The sequence below is a fragment of the Leptodactylus fuscus genome, chromosome 1 (assembly GCF_031893055.1).
Source record: "Leptodactylus fuscus isolate aLepFus1 chromosome 1, aLepFus1.hap2, whole genome shotgun sequence".
NCBI lineage: Eukaryota > Metazoa > Chordata > Amphibia > Anura > Leptodactylidae > Leptodactylus > Leptodactylus fuscus.
The window spans coordinates 47,047,858-47,067,890 of NC_134265.1; the positions used below are offsets into that span (position 1 = coordinate 47,047,858).

Consider the following 20,033-nt stretch of genomic DNA (forward strand, 5'->3'; position numbering starts at 1 on the left):
CTCTTCTACTGAACACTTTATGGAGATATTCTATTGTACAGATGTATCTTCTAACCATGTTTTTGGGCGTAGAAGAATTCAAGGTTTTCACTCCTGACTACAATGTATCAAAAAACAAGTGAGCAAATACTGTTGTATCCATTCCAGGCTCGGGAGCTCAGGAAGACAAACCTTACAGCAGATGGCACCAACTCGCTATGTTCAAGATTTTCTCAGGGTCCTTTTCATTTACCATAAGTGCAATTTAATGCCATAATATCAGCAAGAATTATACAGTGGATTCAGAAAAGGGAAGAGGGTGACGTGAGAAGACAACATAACACCATAGACAACAGTCCTCTCAGGATGACCAGACACCTGCCGGAGACTTGCACCAGCTACTTCACCTCCAACAACACATTTGTTAATAGTTTTGGCTGTCCAAGGAAGGATGACACTATAGATCTGGTCTATTGCTGTGGATTCGTTGACTTAAAATATTGCTGCAATGAGCCGGGCAACTATTTCCCATATAAACATGACTACATGCTGTCTCTTAGGTAAGACTTTAAGGTTTCTTTTTTTTTTAATAACAGAATTTTGTGATGAAATATTACAAATTTACTTTTATATTTTATATTTAATGATTCCTGATAATTGATTATATTGCTACATGAAATTTTATTATTTTAATTACATTTTAATCATTTTTTTCTGCTTTTATTGCTGTTGTGTGACCTAATGTATCAGTTTTAGTGTTTTTTTTCTTCTTGGTAGGGGACAGAAGTTCTAGTATAATGTGACCCAATATACCCAATATTAGAACCCAAAACTGTGAATTATTTTTTGTTGTTGTACTGTAATTTTTTTAGGTTTTAGTTATCAGTTTCAGGTATTATTTATTTATTATCACTTTCGGAGAGTGAATACCATTTTTTTACAGTAGTGAAGATATGGTACAGCAGACTAAAAAATATACGATAACATTGTTGCATGTGTATCCAGCATTGTAAAGACCGATAACTCTCTGTATCTTTACAGTAGTTGTAAAAGTTTTGGTTCACATCTAGGCAGTCATGGTTTGCCCTTTACTGATGCAACAAGTACAGGGGCAGTTATACAGTATTGGGGATGGGGATAGGTGGGGATGCACTGGGGCTAGGTGGGGTACACTGGGGCTTGGTGGGGGTATAATGGGGCTAGGTGGGGGTATACTGGAGATTGGTGGGGGTACACTGGAGATTGGTGGGGGTACACTGGGGCCAGGTGGGGGAACACTGGGTCCAGGTGGGGGAACACTGGGTCCAGGTGAGGTACACTGGGTCCAGGTGGGCGTATATTGGGGCTAGGTGGGGGTATACTGGAGATTGGTGGGGGTACACTGGGGCCAGGTGGGGGTACACTGGGGCTAGGTGGTGGTACACTGGGGCCAAGTGGGGGTACACTGGGGTTAGGTGGGGGTACACTGAGTCCAGGTGGGGGTACACTGGGTCCAGGTGGGGGTACACTGGGTCCAGGTGGGGGTACACTGGGGCTAGGTGCGGGTACACTGGGACCACTGGAGGGTTTTAAAACAAGTGCCCACGCTTCATCTGCCCAGATAGTACTCAAAGAGCTCCTCATCCCAGTCAACCTGTAACAAAGACTATAAGATTGTTAGATGTGATGTGTATTTCAGTAGACAGGTGTCATGTAGACTTCGGTAAGTTAGTCAATCTCTTTACTACTCTATACCATCAAGGATATCATTATTAACTACTTCACTGCTATACACCACCAAAGAGGTTATTATTAACCCCTTTACTGAACTAACCAGTCACGGATATTAGTAACCACATGTCTGCCGTGGACTATACGAATGTTTCTGGCAATAAATATATTTTTACTATCATTGTTTATTTCACATATGGAAAAATAGAAACATGTACTGAGAAGGAGACCCCTACACCCACAATAGGATTTATCATAGTTTGCTTCCCAGATGTCTTTGGCTTCTCAGTTTTACAGCACATCCTCACCTAGTGCCAAATACTTGGGGGCTGATAAACTTTTACATGGTCAAACTCAGACTAGGCTGCCTTAGACAGCACCACATTTTCCAAAGTGTCCAATGTTGTTAGAAAATCGGGCTTATATTTAGGCTGGCTAGTCTAACTGCTCAGTTTCTGGCAAAAAAAAATGTTGCAAAATTTCACAATGTTGCATTTTAAGTATCACCCCCTTTTGGCAAGCCCTGGCCACTTACCATGCAAGGTGCAGAAATGATAAGCGAGTGTGTAAAACACTTGTGTAATTATTACAAAGCTTGTACACCAGTTTTTTGGCACAAATTACACCAGAATTCTCATATATTTCATTAGTTTTCTGCCCCAATGTGTGAACTAGCAGAGTTATTTCTATCACCTCCCATCTATTAAGCTGATGCTTCACTGCTGTTCTGCCGGTGTAGGTCACATAACACATTGTTAGAGGAGTTCAAGCTCATTTGGAGAGAAATACCTGACTGGTTAGCTGCTCCCTAAGAAGTCCTGGTTAACTATAAGGGACATGTTTAAGGATAGTGGGGGGTTGTTGTATCTGGTGTTAGCGTCAAGGTATAGGAATAGGTATAGAGATGATTCACGGTTAGGTAGAGTTAGGATTAGTTTATCATCCCCTTGTTATCATCTTCCTTTACCAATACTACCATAATCTGACTACCATCATCCATTTGTTCCTTTTCCTTTTGTCCATCTTCTAACTACTGACCTACTGTTACCATTCCATCATCTAGTATGATGATCCATGAAATCCTTTTTCCTTTTATTAGATCATTTGTCCCTACTGTAAGTCATTGTGCTAGGAAAATGAATAGCTATAGGTAAGGTCCAGTTCTGCCATCTTGTGACCAGTCGACCATCCTTGCGGTGGCAGCTTTTGGTTTCCTCCACCTTGCTCCAGGCTCCTCACTTTCCTCTGCTGTTTGGTGCTCCATTAGGGTGGGTGTTGCAGCTCTCTTGATACATTAAAAAGCTGGCAAATATCAGTAATTGTGTCCTCAGACAGTCCCTGTCAGTCATAGCCTATAGAAGTGTGCTCAGTCTGCGTGGCACCTCAGCAATAAGGCTCTAGCATGCAAAGGTGTAGCAGTTATCTGGCCTATCCTGACCTGTGTAGTTGCCTTCACCTTCCCCGTGACCACATTTCTTTCTGCTGTTCCTGTCCATCCTTTTACTTGGTCCTGACCTTTGCTTTGTGCCTAACCTCCGAACCCTTGCTACCTGCACTGAACGCTTGTTTGTGTCCTATTTCTGAACTGTGGTTGCCTGCCCTGACTATCTGCCTCAACTTGATCATTGTTGTGCCTTCCAACTTATGTCTCTTGGCCTGCAAGGCCAGCTGCCGCCAACACCAGAACCATCTCAAGAGGCGGTGACCTGGTAGTTTTGCTTCAGGAAATTCCACTTTCCCGTACAGGGGTGAATGCCAGAGAAACTGCTTAGACAACGCCCTTAGAGGTGTCACACAGGTAGCACAAAGATTCTGGGATTTGCCATATGTCTGTGTTGTAGTTTAACATGATGATATTCTGCCATTCTCTCTAGATTTATCTACATATCGAAGACACGTATGCCCAGTTACGCCAACAAAAACTTTGCATACTTGGAGTATATCAGGTCCGACAGAGGTCTGCAGATGGACCTTGAAAAATTCAATACAGAACTAGCCTCGTCCTGCCCGTATCCCATCTATATAGAGATTCTTGTATAATTTCCTTGGCACCAGGGCATCTTAAGGACATTTCTCCAGTAAGAAATATGTTCCTGTTCCCAGAAGAAAAACAATATGACAAAACTAGCCCTCTTGTTTTTGTGTCTCCCCATTTACGGTAGATATTTTTGGCTAAAGATTTCATTATTGCCTATTCCATATGTAAAATGGCGGAAAATAGCGAGGAATTTGGTGTGGAATTTCCACGCTGAACAAAAAGCGGAATAGTGGGGGGAAAAAAAGTTAGTGGAACCCATTGAAATCAATGGGAGGCTTTCCTTTTTCAGTGCTGAAAATTCAGCACCAAATAACGCGCCATTTCCCTCCATTTCCACCACTTTCCTTTTTCACACGGGAGGAAAATGGTGGGGAATTTGGTGTGGAATTTCAGCGCTGAAAAAAAGCCTCCCATTGACTTCAATGGATTCCTTTTTCTGATGAAGTCAATGGGAGGCTTTTTTTCAGCGCTGAAATTCCACACCGAATTCTTCGCCATTTTCCTCCGTGTGAATGGACCCTATAGGCCGGGTTCACACAGAGTATTTTGGCTCGTGATTTGGTACGTAGACGCCATGGGAGCTTTTGCGAACCGTATACGCTCCCATTGTTTTCAATGGGAACCGGTACCGTATACTTGGCGCTATTTTGCGGCCGTGATTTAGCGGCAGCCACAAAATAGCGCCGTGTATACGGTACCGGCTCCCATTGAAAACAATGGGAGCGTATATGGCCCGCAAAAGCTCCCGCGGCGTCTACGTACCAAATCACGAGCCAAAATACTCCGTGTGAACCCGGCCTTAGGGTGGTTACACAGGAATTTGGAGAGAAATTTGAGACGGTCTTCTGCTTCATATTCCTAGCCAAATTCTGTCCCTGTTAAACCCAGGGCTGAAAGCTGAAGCAGATGTTCAGCTTTCCGTCATGGATTTGCTCACCGTCTGCATCTGTTCCCATTGACACTAACGTAGAGGACTTGACGGAATCTGTCTTTACTTTTGTAATAGAAGAAATAGTCCGGGATGCATGACATTTTCTTCCGTCACAAAAGTAAAAGATATGACTGAGCTTCCACCAGTACAGATGGACACCACATAGAGGGGACTCCATTTGCCTTCTATTATTTATGTCTGTTGCTTTCTTGTAGGATGGATGAGAGCAACGGACATCAATTAATGGTTGTGCAAACCTAGCCTTAATGATAAGAAAGGCTGTGGATTGTAACTTACATATGATGAATTCTCTGGTTAGTTAATTTAAGAATATTCTTGAAGAATAGAAATATAGTTTAGAGAAATGTTACTGAACATCCCGTGCTGTATGAAGCTTTTGTTCTTGTGGACATTGATCATGATTGATACTGTCATTCTGTTCCATATTAAATGTAGGTTCTTAGACAATAGGTTATGTAACTACAAGACAATGGAAGTAGTCATCTGAAATCTAGGAATAGAAAAGTTTTCCTTGAGTTCCCGATTATTGCTATTAAGTGTTGTCATTGTATAAAGGACACCATAGTGCGGTATAATGTAATGTAATAAGCAATTTCTTGGTTGGATCAATATGCCTATCCATTGTGAAATGTCAGGCCCAGAAATATGTTTGCAGGCTCGTATAATATTAAAGGCTATTTGAGCTTCTGTAGCCATTGAAGTAACTTTGTAAGTAGTCCTGATTAAAAATCTCCGAACGTTTCGTGTCTGCAGTTCTGCTTCGCCATGGTAACAGACAGCGAATATACCCTTATAACTGCAGGACCAGACTATACAAAGGTTTGTCTGTATAAGAACCGTAGGCACAAAACGGTGGAAGATTTTTAATCTAGATTACAAATATTTGCTAAATTCTGATGCAGTATAGCGACATAAAAAAACCTCACAAAAATTCACAAAATCTTTAGCAGTATAAGTCTAGACACCAGTGAAGCACAAGGAAAGTCCACAAGTCCTTAAAAGCTTAGTCTATGTGGCTTCACACTGGGCAAAGCGTTCGCATTAAGCAAAAGCACAGTCACTGACCACATCTGTAACATAGGAGGAGAAATGGTTTGGCGGTATGGCATATATGATTCAATAGTTCCTTCATTCATTAAAGTGCATTATTCCTAGCCTTAAGCACAGATCAGATGGTTGACATGATGCAAGAGTATCATTCATTATTTCAATGCATATGGAAAGTGATTTGACTTATTTCTCTAATATACTTTATTAGTGACTTAAAGCATATCTCCAATTATAAAACCACTTTTCATAAATGAATAGTGCAGGGGAATATATGAAACTTTGTGATATATCTTATTACAGAAATATGTTTCATTCTACATTTATCAGGTTAAGTTACTTTTTACATAGAAGCCTTTGGAGAGGGGAGGGGGAGGAGACAGCTGAAAAAGACACATTTTATTGAACTGTGAGAGGACACTTCTTACCCTTAGTTCAAATCTACATGACTGTCTAGCCTGCTTTATATTGCCAGACACATTCTATGTAAATGAAGTTTAGATTCATCAGGTCTGACAGTAACCTCCCCTCCATTCATTAGAAGATAGACCCTAAAATATTAGACTCCAGACCAGACCCCTTAGTTTGCACACCCCAAATTAGACCACTTGATAATGGAATTTGCTGCAGTGTGATGACTCGGAACAAAAGCAGGCTACATCTAAGGGTCCATTGACACAGAGTTTTCTGGCACGGATTTTGATGCGGAATCTGCGTCAGGATCTGCACGGAAAAAAAGCCTTCCATTGACTTCAAATTCAGAATCCGGTCTGGGATCTGATAATTTAGACCAGATCCTCAGAGCAGACTCCTTAACTAAGACCCCAGATTTAACTTCTTAGTTATGACTTGACTCCTTAAACCAGATCCCTGATTTTCAGATCCAAGACCAGACCCCTGCTCTGAGGCCTGGTTCACATCTGCGTTCGGTATTCCATTTGGGGAGTTCACTTGGGGATCCCCCCCCCCCCAAATGGAATACCAAATGCATTAAAAAGCAGTGAGCAATGAAAGCACATGGGCCCCATAGACTATAATGGTGTCTGTGTGTTTTCCGTGCGGTGTCCGCACGAATCAAGTGGAGAGAAAAGTAGTTTTTCTAAGTACATTTTAATGCGTTCCAAGTGGTCTCGCTCAACGGAATACCAAACACAAATGTGAACCAGGCCTGAGATCCAATAATTTAGGGATTTAGGGGCATCCCCAGAGTGGAAACTCTAACTAAATGTCCATAGATGAGATTCCTTAATTTACTGTTATCTTGAGACTCTTTGTTCGTCTGTGCCCAATTTCGGCATATTGTGTACTAGCTGGTACCCGCGACTTCGTCTGCGGTGATTGTAGAAGTGGGTATATACAGGGGCGGGTAAGGTTTTCGTAGTGTGTATAAGGTATGGGATATGAAATGTAACTTGTTTTTTCTGTAATTCAGAGAATACGTGAGACTTTTGTGTTGAAGTTAATTTGTATTTGAGCTGCTATATATACGGTGTTGTGAGAAACTTTACATAATGACTTTGGGACATAAGTATTTGAAGTTAACCCTTTCCCGTCGATGGCATTTTTTGATTTTCGTGTTTCGTTTTTGACTCCCCTCCTTCTAAACCCCATAACTTTTTTATTTCTCCGCTCCCAGAGTCATATGAGGTCTTAATTTTTCCTGGGCCAAATTTTTTTTCATGATGCCGCCATTATTTATTCTATATAATGTACTGGGAAGCAGGGAAAAAATTCTGAATGGGGTGGATTTGAAGAAAAAATGCATTTCTGCGACTTTCTTCCGGGCTTTGGTTTTACGGAGTTCACTGTGCAACCAAAATGACATCTCCCCTGTATTCTGTGTTTCGTTACGATGCTGGGGATACCAAATATTTGTATAGCTTTGTAGAGCGGGCGATTTCGGACGCGGGGATACCTAACATGTATGTATTTCACAGTTTTTAACTACTTTTATATGTCTTCTAGGGAAAGGGGGGTGATTTGAATTTTTAATCCTTTTTATTTGTTTTTATATTTTTTTTTACTTTTTTTTTTTAACTTTTTTTTGCATTTATTAGACCGCCTAGGGGTATTGACATGGGTGGGTGGTGTCGCGGATTGTCAGAGCTGTGGGGGTCGGCAAACATGGCTGCTCCGGAGCGTTAAAGAGAACCTCCTGGAGTATCGTTAAGGTGAGGGGCAAAGTGGTAAAGTATCTGTATATGTGATTGTGTGGGGTTAGGGGCGAGGCTGTAGAGGGCAATATGAATTTTGTGGCTTGCTATGGTCCAAAGTGTGTGAGATTGCAGAGATGGTGGTGTGAGTTTGGGTTTTGTGGGGGTCCTGGCACAAACGTATGTGCGCTATTGTGACGAAAAGTAACCTATTGCGCAATCCAGTGTATTAACTATGTTTGTGGAAATTTCAGCCAAATCGGTCGAGCGGGTTTTGCGTGATTGAGGAACAAACATCCAAACACACAAACCCACAAACATCCAAACTCACAAACTTTCACATTTATAATATTAATAGGATTGGGCTAGACTTGACAGGAAATTCTCTCTTCATGGTCACTGTCGAGTACTACATATATTTTATCGAGTTAATAAAGTAAAGGATTGAATTATACAACCCACTTTCGTATGATTCATAACCAGACGGGATCATGGTTGTCTCGATCATGGAAGTCATTTCTTCAATTGCCACTATGTAGTCTGCAAGGGTTAGACTGCTGGGACCTCCACCAATCTAAACAATACCCTTTGTCTTCTTTAACATTTTTCTCTTACCTGCAATTCTTCTATCCATAGACATTACTACAAACTGTGCAAGGAACTGCAAAACAGCTTTATCCAAGATGCATATCTTATCTGTAGGCATGGGGTGACCTGCGGGGAGGAGGTCTCCTTACCCAATTGTCAGTGGTGCCTGTGTTATCTGCTTCCATCCAGCACAGCTTTATTCAATGTTAATGTGTCAGGAGTTTCTGATAGTTATATTATTATAAAGATTTGCCTCCTGATAATATTTCAGCCTCTGCTTTTTCTGTAAATTTGCATTTTAATTTATGTAAGTTCTTGAATACAAAAGCAGCACAACCAGGTGTCAGCCCTCTGTCCCACAGCTAGTGAAAGTATTTGCATTCTGAATAATACTTTCACCTACAAATCTATCCGCACTATATTATTAAATCTAATTTTCAGGGAGGTTTTTAATCACACGGTAAAGAATTGGTATGAATTGTACAATGATATCACATGCAATGTAATTGGCCCATGGGGAGGAAAGGCATCTTCAGGTAGCTAGCAGCTGCTGTATTATCCACCTTACATAGGCAGACTTTGCTTACCTTTTCTTCAGAACAGACTTGGAACCACCTGAAGCAAGAACTTTATGTAACATGTTCACTTTAGTAAAGTTTTATCATACTTTCCCCAGGACTTCAATACTGATAGGCAGGGTTACAATGTATAGTTGGTAGGGGGCTGACCCCAGGACCACAAACAGTACGATGAACTAGGGCACTTTTGCCATATCTGAGGATACGCCTGGTACTACAGCTTGTTATATAGAAATAAATATAGTGATGGGCTACTTTGCCTTATTAAAGGGGTTTTCTGGTCCATAATGGGATTTTCATACTGATGACCTATTCACAAGATAGGCCATCAATATGTGATCTGTGGGGGTCTGCAGGGGCACAGCGATCGTGGTGGCAGGGAGTGCGACCTTGACCGGGCCTGGCAAGGTATGGGGTCAGTGGCCAGCTGGAGATGGCCGGGGCCCTGTACAACTATGACAGCGGTTGCAGAAAGCCTGGTTTCCCAACTGGTGGGCATGTAATACCGTGTGGGGGGGGGGCACTGGTGGGCATGTAATACTGCGTGGGGGCCACTGCTAGGAATAAAAGACTGTGTGGGGACCACCACTGTGTGGGGAACTGGGGTTGGGCACAAGACACTTGTTACGCCACTGGGGGTCTGACACCTGAACCAGTCTCCAGGTGTTGGAAGTTATTGCAGTGTAGATGCAGGCTGCTCCTGATCAAGTAATAAGAGCAGAGCTGCAATTCCCTGGAATCTCATATACAGTGGATAGGGCTCCAGCTCCAGAGCATGGCCACCTGTACAAAATGAGTTCTTTAGATCATTGGGACTAGAGATGAGCGAGTACTGTTTGGATCAGCCGATCCGAACAGCACGCTCCATAGAAATGAATGGATGCACCTGGTACTTCCGCTTTGACGGCGGCCGGCCGCTTAACCCCCCCCCCTCCCACGCGTGCCAGCTACGTCCATTCATTTCTATGCGAGCGTGCTGTTCGGATCGGCTGATCCAAACAGTACTCGCTCATCTCTAGTCCCAATGATCTAAAGAACTTATTTTGTACAGGTGGCCATGCAGTTCTATATGGCTTTACAAATAGCATTGTAAATAGGTTTCTGGGAGCAAAAAATTCAATTTCTCCTTACAGGTATATGATTTACTTGTATTGTAATTAGGCATAACTGGAAGAGAAGATAAAGCTGCCTATTCATGTTCATTAACTTTTATCAATGCATACAACAATAGGGAGAGGATGGGCACGGTGCTCAGAGTCAAGAGTCACTTGACATTCAGGCATGATAATATAGCATGGTTTCCACTTAATAAAATAGAAAAAGGCCAACATTAGCATTTTATTACGCACAACATCGCTTCCCTTTTACTGAAGTTTACATAAATTATATACAGACGCAAAGCATCAGAGGAGGCCGACAAGTGGCATAATAATACAGTCTATAATCTTCAAACAGCCGGAGCGGACTAAGGAAAAACTGACCTTTAAAGGTTTTCCAGGAAGACGAGCAATCCAATGGAATTTAGTACAAAGCCCAAAATAAAATTTGTAACCATCACTTATCTGTAGGTGGTAATACGCTGCTGCTCTTGTGAGACTTCAGATATAGATGTCTCTTCCTGTGCTCTTACGCTAGATTCACATCTGTGCCAGGCTCTGCATAGTTTGAGTCCGCCACAGCAGGGCCCCAGGATCAAGCAGGACAGTCCCACTTACTTAAAATGTATCCTAGCAGAAGAAACTGAAAAACTAGTCATTGTGTTTTATTTCCCTGTTTGTTACTGCTTATCTTGGATAGTATGTTAAAAACTTGATGTGGATCTCTGCCTGTTCTGGTCTCTGCACCACCCTCTGCTTGCACGCTGCGGTGCAGGAGCCGTATCCAGTTTGGTTCTTCGCTTAGTTTTTTTCGTTGCACTGTGTGAACACGGCTCTATCTCTGCAATTGAATTTCCACTACACCCATCTCCTGCACCTTGTTTCCCTCTGCTTATCAAATGGTTAATTCTAGCCTTGCCTGTTTGATTGTCAGCCTGTCTTCCAATCAAGCCTAGGGATGGTCCTGGGCTTTCTATATATATAGGAGATTGGTCCTCACTGACTTGCTGACTATTGAGACTCTGTCCTTAGACCTTGTCCCTGCTAAGCTCCTCTGTCTGCTACTATTATATTACTGACCTCTCTACCTCTTCCTTACCCTTTGACTATTCTCTTTGATTTTGATTCTGTATGCATTGCTTGACTGTTACAGGACCCTTGGCTAGCTGACCTTCCTTTGTTATTGTTTGTCTAGTCTTCGTTTTGTGTTGTCACTTATATAAGAAGGACCTGATGATACATTCTGCTTAGGATAGGACCAGAAAGCAGGAAGGGACAGTAGGGGAAATTCAGGTTAGGGCTCACTGTCTATTGTGCGCCTCCAGGGTTCACCAGCAGCTACTGGGGAATCGACATTTGCAGATTACACTACCTAAGGGATAGTTTCCACGGTTCAGCTGCATGCACACCGACAACCATTCACCACAAAAGCTTCTGGATAATTCATGTACAACTTTGGTTGTGGTTTGACCATGTGCTTTCATCCACACTGTGTGGTCTTACCCTAGAACTGCCCATTTACTGTATGTATTATATATTATAAATGTCCTAAAACAGATGCTTGGGTAACTTGGATCGGACATGTTGGAATTCGACATACCTAATCCTTTATTCCGTGAAGAGATAAGCCGCTGTCAAAGGTATATGAGCCTGTCAAGAGTCATCTACACTACTACAATTAATAGTAAAAGGTTGTAGGAAAAGGGATAAAGTTTTGAACGAAAAAAAAAACCTACAAGTATCAGTTTGTATGACAGTTTTTTTTGGGTTTTTTTTTAAGCAAAAGATGATAAACCACTGAATAACTAATGCAACTAATGGAAAGCTGTCATCCATCAAATACGATTCTGCCTCACACATGACATAAAAATAAAAACAATGAATGGTACAAACATCCATTTTCAGCTTTAAAACCATTTTTGTACATTGAATCAGTAGATAAATGGATGGAAAACAAAATCATTGCATTCACTGTCAGCTTTTTTCCATAAGTTGATCTATTCAATGAAAGAAAACCAATTTAGAGCAAAACAAAACCCTATTGTAAGCCTGGGAGTCCATTATGAAGTCTGTTCTGATATTAACTATAGATGTGAAAATGTCAGAATTAAAGATGAGTAAACAGGTTGTGCTGCAACATTTCCCAAAATCTTGGTTACGGTTTAATCTGAGATTTTTGAGCTTTGCCACTCATGAATCCCTATAATTATTATTACTATTTACAAAATATATATATATTAATTCCATGGTGCTGTATATTATTATATTAATCCCATGGTGTTGTACAGTATTATATTAATTCCATGGTGCTGTACATTATTATATTAATTCCATGGGGCTGGACATTATTATATTAATTCCATGGTGCTGGACATTATTATATTAATTCCATGGGGCTGGACAGTATTATATTAATCCCATGGTGCTGTACATTATTATATTAATTCCATGGGGCTGGACATTATTATATTAATTCCATGGTGCTGTACATTATTATATTAATTCCATGGGGCTGGACATTATTATATTAATTCCATGGTGCTGTACAGTATTATATTAATTCCATGGTGCTGTACAGTATTATATTAATCCCATGGTGCTGTACATTATTATATTAATTCCATGCTGCTGTACATTATTATATTACTTCCATGGTGCTGTACAGTATTATATTAATCCCACGGTGCTGTACATTATTATATTAATTCCATTGTACTGAACATTATTATATTAATTCCATTGTACTGAACATTATTATATTACTTCCATGGTTCTGTACATTTGAGGGTTTGAATTCCCTCCACTGTTCCTTCCTGCTTGCCAGTCCTATCCTAAGCAATAGGCAGCAACTGGTTGACTGGCCCTTCCTATATCAGTGACAACACAGAATAAAGACAAGACAAACAACAACAAAGAGAGATCAGCTAGCCAAGAGGCCAGTGACAATCGAGCAACACAGTACAGAATCAAAATACAAGAGAATAGTCAAAGGGTAAGGCAGAGGTCAGAGTTCAGTAATACAATAGTAGCAGAAGAGGAGCTTAGCAGGGAAAAAGTCACAATAGCCAGCAAGTCTATGAGGACAGATCTCCTGTATATAGAAAGCCCAAGACTCACCCTAGGCTTGATTGGTAGACAGGCTGTCAAATACAGGCAAGGCTAACATTAACCATTAGAGGGGCAGAGGGAATCAAGGTGCAGGAGATGGATGTGAGGGAAATTCAATTACTGAGATAAAGCAGTGTTCACACAGTGCAACGAAAAAGAATAAGCAATGAATCAAACTGAGCTCGCCTCCTGCACCGCAGCGTGTGAGCGGAGGGTGGCGCAGAGATCCGAATAGGGAGGGACGTTACAAATGCTTTTTGGATACAGCTATATTGTGGCTTCAATGGACATTCCAGTGTTTTGTTTTGTTTTTTTTAATCTATGCAAGATACTCAAAAATAGATTCTGAGCATGGTACTGCTGATGTTGTCACCCATGTCTAGTACCTGTACACACGTCTGTTTCCTGTTTCTTGATTTATGTATGTTGCTATCAAGTTGTTGTGATGATATAATTTCATGGGTATTTGTTACTGAGGCATATAGGTATATAGATATTTGATTTAATACTTTAATATTATGGTCTTGTATCTTCTGGATCTTATTAAGACTTCGCCCTGTCTCATGGGTCTCCCTTATTTTAGTTGGACCCAGTATTGATGTGGTTCACATGTTCTTAGGGTCCATTGACACAGAGGAAAATGGTGAGGAATTTGGTGTGGAATTTCAGCGCTGAAGAGAAAGCCTCCCATTGACTTCAATGGGTTCCTTTTTCTGCTAACATACTGCCATCATTTTCAGAGTGGCTGTTCTTGGCATTGCAGTTTTGTCCTATTCAAGTGCATGGTAAAAGCTGCAATATTTCCCACAGTCACTACTATTTCCCCACCACCACCCCCACCTTTCAAGAGCCTTTTTTTTTTTCGGTTCACAGAATCACATGATGGGTTATTGTTTGCTGGACAAATTGTAGTTTGTAATAAAACCATTCAATATCTTGTACAATTTACTGGAAAACTGGAAAAAAAAAGAAAAGAAAAAAAAAAAAGTATTTATGCCAAATTTCTGCGATTTCAAATACTGCGCCAGTTTGGGAAATCACATGAATCCCATCCACTTTGCAGATACAGTAAAATGGCGTGTTTTTCCTGCGGTGTTTCCACTGCGGGCAAATCGCAGAATTTCCAGCCTGTGGGGCCTGAAATGGCATTTATAGGACCATCAGAGTCCATGGGTCCAAAGAGTAATCTCTAGGACTCTTATGGACTGGTCTGCCTTGTATCCAGCTCGTACAATAGCTGACTTATACACTGTACAAATCCCCAATATCAAAGTATAAGTTCAGGAAGCATTGAACCTTCCCTTTAATGTTAGCAAATAATGACTACTCTTAAGGATGTAATGTCAAAAGGTGTCACGTCTTATGATTAATCTACATCTGTTTCATCTGAAAGTCACTTCATTAAGATACTTAGCGTCCCATTTTCCATGTCTATGATAAGATGCCCCATTCTATTGAAATGCTTTCATCCTTTTTATTTTCTGTATCTGAACACTAAGACGTTGCTTCTTCATGTGACAAGCAAACTAATTGCCAAAATGCCGAAAACATAAAAAAGCCAAGATGAAAAGAAACAGAATTGCAGTGAAACTAATTAGACTTATCCCTGTGTTTAAGAAATCAGACTCTTCAGGAGTTTAGGTAGAGAGCAAGTTCTTCAGAGTCTAACAAAACTTTATATGTATATGTATATGTATATATATATATATATATATATATATATATATATATATATATATATATATATACATACATATATACACACACACACACACACACACACAGTGTTGGCCAAAAGTATTGGCACCCCTGCAATTCTGTCAGATAATACTCATTTTCTTCCAGAAAATGATTGCAATCACAAATTCTTTGGTATTATTATCTTCATTTAATTTGTCTTCAATGGAAAGCCACAAAAGGAATTGTCAAACAGCCAAATTGGATATAATTCCACACCAAACATAAAAAGGGGGTGGACAAAAGTATTGGCACTGTTTGAAAAATCATGTGATGCTTCTCTAATTTGTGTAATTAACAGCACCTGTTACTTACCAGAGGCACCTAACAGGTGGTGGCAATAACTAAATCACACTTGCAGCCAGTTGAAATGGATTAAAGTTGACTCACCCTCTGTCCTGTGTCCTTGTGTGTACCACATTGAGCATGGAGAAAATAAAGAAGACCAAAGAACTGTCTGAGGACTTGAGAAGCAAAATTGTGAGGATGAGCAATCTCAAGGCTACAAGTCCATCGCCAAAGACCTGAATGTTCCTGTGTCTACCGTGTGCAGTGTCATCGAGAAGTTTAAAGCCCATGGCACTGTAGCTAACCTCCCTTGATGTGGATGGAAAAGAAAAATTGACGAGAGATTTCAACGCAAGAATGTGCGGATGGTGGATAAAGAACCTTGACTAACATCCAAACAAGTTCAAGCTGCCCTGTAGTCCGAGGGTACAACAGTGTCACCCCGTACTATCCGTCGGCGCCTGAATGAAAAGGGACTGTATGGTAGGATACCCAGGAAGACCCCACTTCTTACCCAGAGACATAAAAAAGCCAGGATGGAGTTTGCCAAAACTTACCTGAGAAAGCCAAAAACGTTTTGGAAGAATGTTCTCTAGTCAGATGAGACAAAAGTAGAGCTTTTTGGGAAAAGGCATCAACATAGAGTTTACAGGGAAAAAAAAGAGGCCTTCAAAGAAAAGAAGACGGTCCCTACAGTCAAACATGGCGGAGGTTCCCTGATGTTTTGGGGTTGGTTTGCTGCCTCTGGCACTGGACTGCTTGACCGTGTGCATGGCATTATGAAGTCTGAAGACTACCAACACATTTTGCAGCATAATGTAGGGCCCAGTGTGAGAAAGCTGGGTCTCCCTCAGAGGTCATGGGTCTTCCAGCAGGACAATGACCCAAAACACACTTCAAAAAGCACTACAAAATGGTTTGAGAGAAAGCACTGGAGACTTCTAAAGTGGCCAGCAGTGAGTCCAGACCTGAATCCCATAGAACACCTGTGGGGGAGAGATCTCTTGATGGCAGTTTGGAGAAGGCCCCCTTCACATCTCAGGGACCTGGAGCAGTTTGCCAAAGAAGAAGGGTCTAAAATTCCAGCAGAGCATTGTAAGAAACTCATTGATGGTTACCAGAAGCGGTTGTTCGCAGTTATTTTGTCTAAAGGTTGTGCTACCAAGTATTAGGCTGAGGGTGCCAATACTTTTGTCCGGCCCATTTTTGGAGTTTTGTGTAAAATGATCAATGATTTGACTTTTTTTCCATTCTCTTTTGTGTTTTTTCATTGCAAGCAAAATAAATGAAGATATTAATACCAAAGAGTTTGTGCTTGCAATTTTCTGGAAGAACATGAGTATTATCTGACAGAATTGCAGGGGTGCCAATACTTTTGCCCAACACTGTATATATACTAGCCTCTGACCGCGATTTCGTCTGCGTGTTGTTGGCATTAATGATCCACCTATATTCAAATTGCTTCTGTCAACGGTTTGCCTGTTCCTGTGCTTCGAAAGCTCTCAAGCTGTCCTGCTACTGAACTTGTTCCTTGCACCGTGCCTGTGATTGTTCCGGCATCTCAGCAGCTCGCTGGGACGCCATATAATGAGCATGTTGTTGGTGTCGATGATCCACCTGTTTCAGCGTTTTGGCTGCTCAAAGAGCCGCTTGATTCCTAGCTTGCTCAATCCTCCTCAGCTCCGCTTGAGGAGAACTCTGTGACTGATGGCTACCTTCATAGCTCTCGTGGTTTTAGAATTTTGAGGGGGGAAAAATGTACATTGTAATCCCTATATGGGGTTCACAATCTACATTAAAAAAAAAAAAAAAAAAGATAATGCGCTTAAACCACCGTATACAGAGCAATAGACGCACACTAGTTTGGGAACTCACTACATCATAAATCACTAGACCAGACAGGGTTTTGTACTGGAAATGCGTCCGGCACATGTGTTTCTTGGAGCTGAATCATAAGGAGATTGCACGATGTGTGGGTTTCCTCCAGGTACTTCATCTCACATTAACAAAACATACTGAACTGTTAATGGACTTCTAATTTCTTCTAAATCTGTCCCTGAGCGTTTCCATGCACTACGGAATATTAGATTGAGCCCCATTGGGCACTTGTGATGATGTGAGTGATGACAATCCCTGTATAACGCTGCAGAATACATTAACTGAGCGGCAGGAATTAGATAAATAATAGGAATCAAAAAACATAATTTCTAAATATTGGTAAACCAATTTTCATTCCCCTGTTTGCAATTATTGAAGAACACATTTATTTGGACTACGTGATTTTAATGTATTCCGAAACTGCAATTTGGGAGAGAGAAGGAACATCAAAAACTGCATTCATTTACTGTCACTATTGTTAATGTCTCTGCAAAAAAGAACCGATGACAATGGTTAGGTGGGAAATATGTAAAGGCGGCAAATTATGCAGAATGTCCTTTGTCACAGTTTGCAGAATATTCCTGTACCTGGAGAATTAACTTTCAGTTGCCATGAAGGAAGTGCGGAAATTACATGGTACACCAGGCCTTTTATTAAGGACTGAACATTGTGATTCGAAAAATGACATTATCATTCATTTCCACATGTGAAACAACAAAGCATTAGACAAAGCTAAGAAACATTTCATGGGAAAGCAAAACATTTTGTTCTGTAATGGTGAAAAGATTACAAACTAGAATGGGAAAAATTGCTCTTTCTGTAGTACTTTGGATGAAAGAGGACCTCTCCTGACCTGTGTATTCTTCATGAAATAATACTGCAACTTTCTGTACAACTGTTATTTCTCATGGAACTGTAGGCGTACATTGATAACTGCTATTATTCCCCTTGTAAATAGACTGTTCCCATCCAAAATCTGATAGGTTTGGTTCACACCACATCCAGACACTGCTTTTCCCCAGAGTCTTGGTAAACTGCAACTACTACTATTTGTATGGGCCAGGTATACTGACTCCCATAAAACACACAGCTCACACAGAGCTCAGCGTCTAAGTTCTATCCTTACAGCCCCTAATGACAAATGACGTACAGGTACTTCATTGGGGGTTAATAAATTCAGGCAGGTTGAAGCTCATGAGACTACCCTGTTTCCCCGAAAATAAGACATCCCCCAAAAGTAAGGCATGGGGGGGGAGGCTTTGTTAAATTGCCTAATATAAGGCACCCCCCAAAAATAAGACATCCTCAAAAACACTGCAGTTGGCAGAACACTGTGCACGATGTTCCGTGTGCACAGGTATGCCGGCTGCTGCCTCTGCTGTGATAACACCGTTCCTGCTGCTGTAAGATGAGGAAAGCATCGTATGCTGCGGGGAGTCCACTCTCCCAGCTCATCCCACAGCAGCTGGAACAGTGGTATCACAGCAGAGGAGGCAGCCAGCTTTCCTGTGCACACGGAGCACACCGTTCAGCCGGCTGCAATGCCCACTAAGTGAGGCTCTCCGACACAACCGCCGGAAGCCTCGCTAATCTCTGCTAAGCCCCGTCAACCACTTCCACCACCGTGACCAACAGCAGCACCAGCGCTGCTATGAAGATGGGGAAGGTAACTAACATACCTCCCCCCACCACCACCACCTCTTGCACCACCTACAACCGGCAGTCATACCGGCACTCCATTAAGGAAGCGCCGGCATGACTGCCGATTGTCCCCCGCTCCATAAGACATCCCCCGAAAATAAGACAGTTCATATATTTTGGAAGATAATTTAATATAAGACACTGTCTTATTTTCGGAGAAACAGGGTAAATACTAAATATGGAATGTGCAAGCTTCATTCAAATGAATAGACAGTCATGGAAATTTGTGAATCAATACAAGATAATTTTTCATGGAAGAAACACAGACACACACACTATATATATATATATATATATATATATATATATATATATATACATATACAGAGGCATAACTTGAAGCTCATGAGACTCAATACCAAATATGGAATATGGAAACTTCATTCAAATGAATAGACAGTGTGAAGTGGAGAGTGGTATAGTGTGGGAGAACCGCCATTTTCCCCCAAGACTGTTGCAGTATGCACAGGCGTTTAGCTTGTAGGTCCCGGACTGGAGTAAAGTTTGGGCCAGTCCTGCAGGACAATCCATTCCAGGCTTGGAAACAGACCAGCAGAGCTCTGTAAGTAGCACAGGTGTGCTGGTTAGTGAGGGAGAGGGGAGAGACTGAAACACACACTCTGTCTGGGAAAGCTCTGCCAAAAAGGACATTGTTAAAGGGCTGGGTATGTGTACCCCTTGTTTACTGTATGTGAACCTTGTTTGTTAGGAGGTCAGCAGTAGGCTCACCCCCTGGTTAGTGAGGGAATAACTCGTTTAGTAAGCCGCCGGAGAGGTGTATGTCTTTATTTTCATTTGTTTGTTTTGACATGCTGAGCTGCTGAGCAGCACTACCTGTACCTTTAAGCTTGTCTGCTGCAATAAAGACTGCTTTTTGGAAAGAAACCAGAGCTTCTGAATTCCCCCGTACATCACAACAATCACTGAAATATATGAAAATATCTTTCTTTGATTACATTTTTCAAATCAACTGTATGGAAAACAAGCATAAAACACTTGACAGTGACAAGGGGACATCCTCTATGTCTAGAGAAGAGAGCAGTTCACCAACAAGATAGATGAGGATTCTTTACTGTAAGAGTAGTGAGGCTATGGAGCTCACTGCCCCAGGAAGTGGTGTTGGTGGATTCACGGGGCAAGTTCAAAGAGGGCCTGGATGTCTTTCTTGAATGGAAAATA

The 20,033-nt window shown here is 41.3% G+C and overlaps 1 protein-coding gene across 1 annotated transcript in view; it reads left to right on the top strand.

The window, feature by feature from the left end:
- The first annotated feature begins 302 nt into the window (after positions 1-302).
- The window catches only part of SHISAL2B (shisa like 2B), a 45,304-nt gene continuing 25,573 nt past the window's right edge, over positions 303-20,033 (top strand). The window contains exon 1 of the mRNA XM_075269986.1: positions 303-539. Coding sequence (XP_075126087.1) covers positions 346-539 — 194 coding nt within the window. The 5' untranslated portion in view covers positions 303-345. The remainder of the gene's footprint in view (positions 540-20,033) is intronic.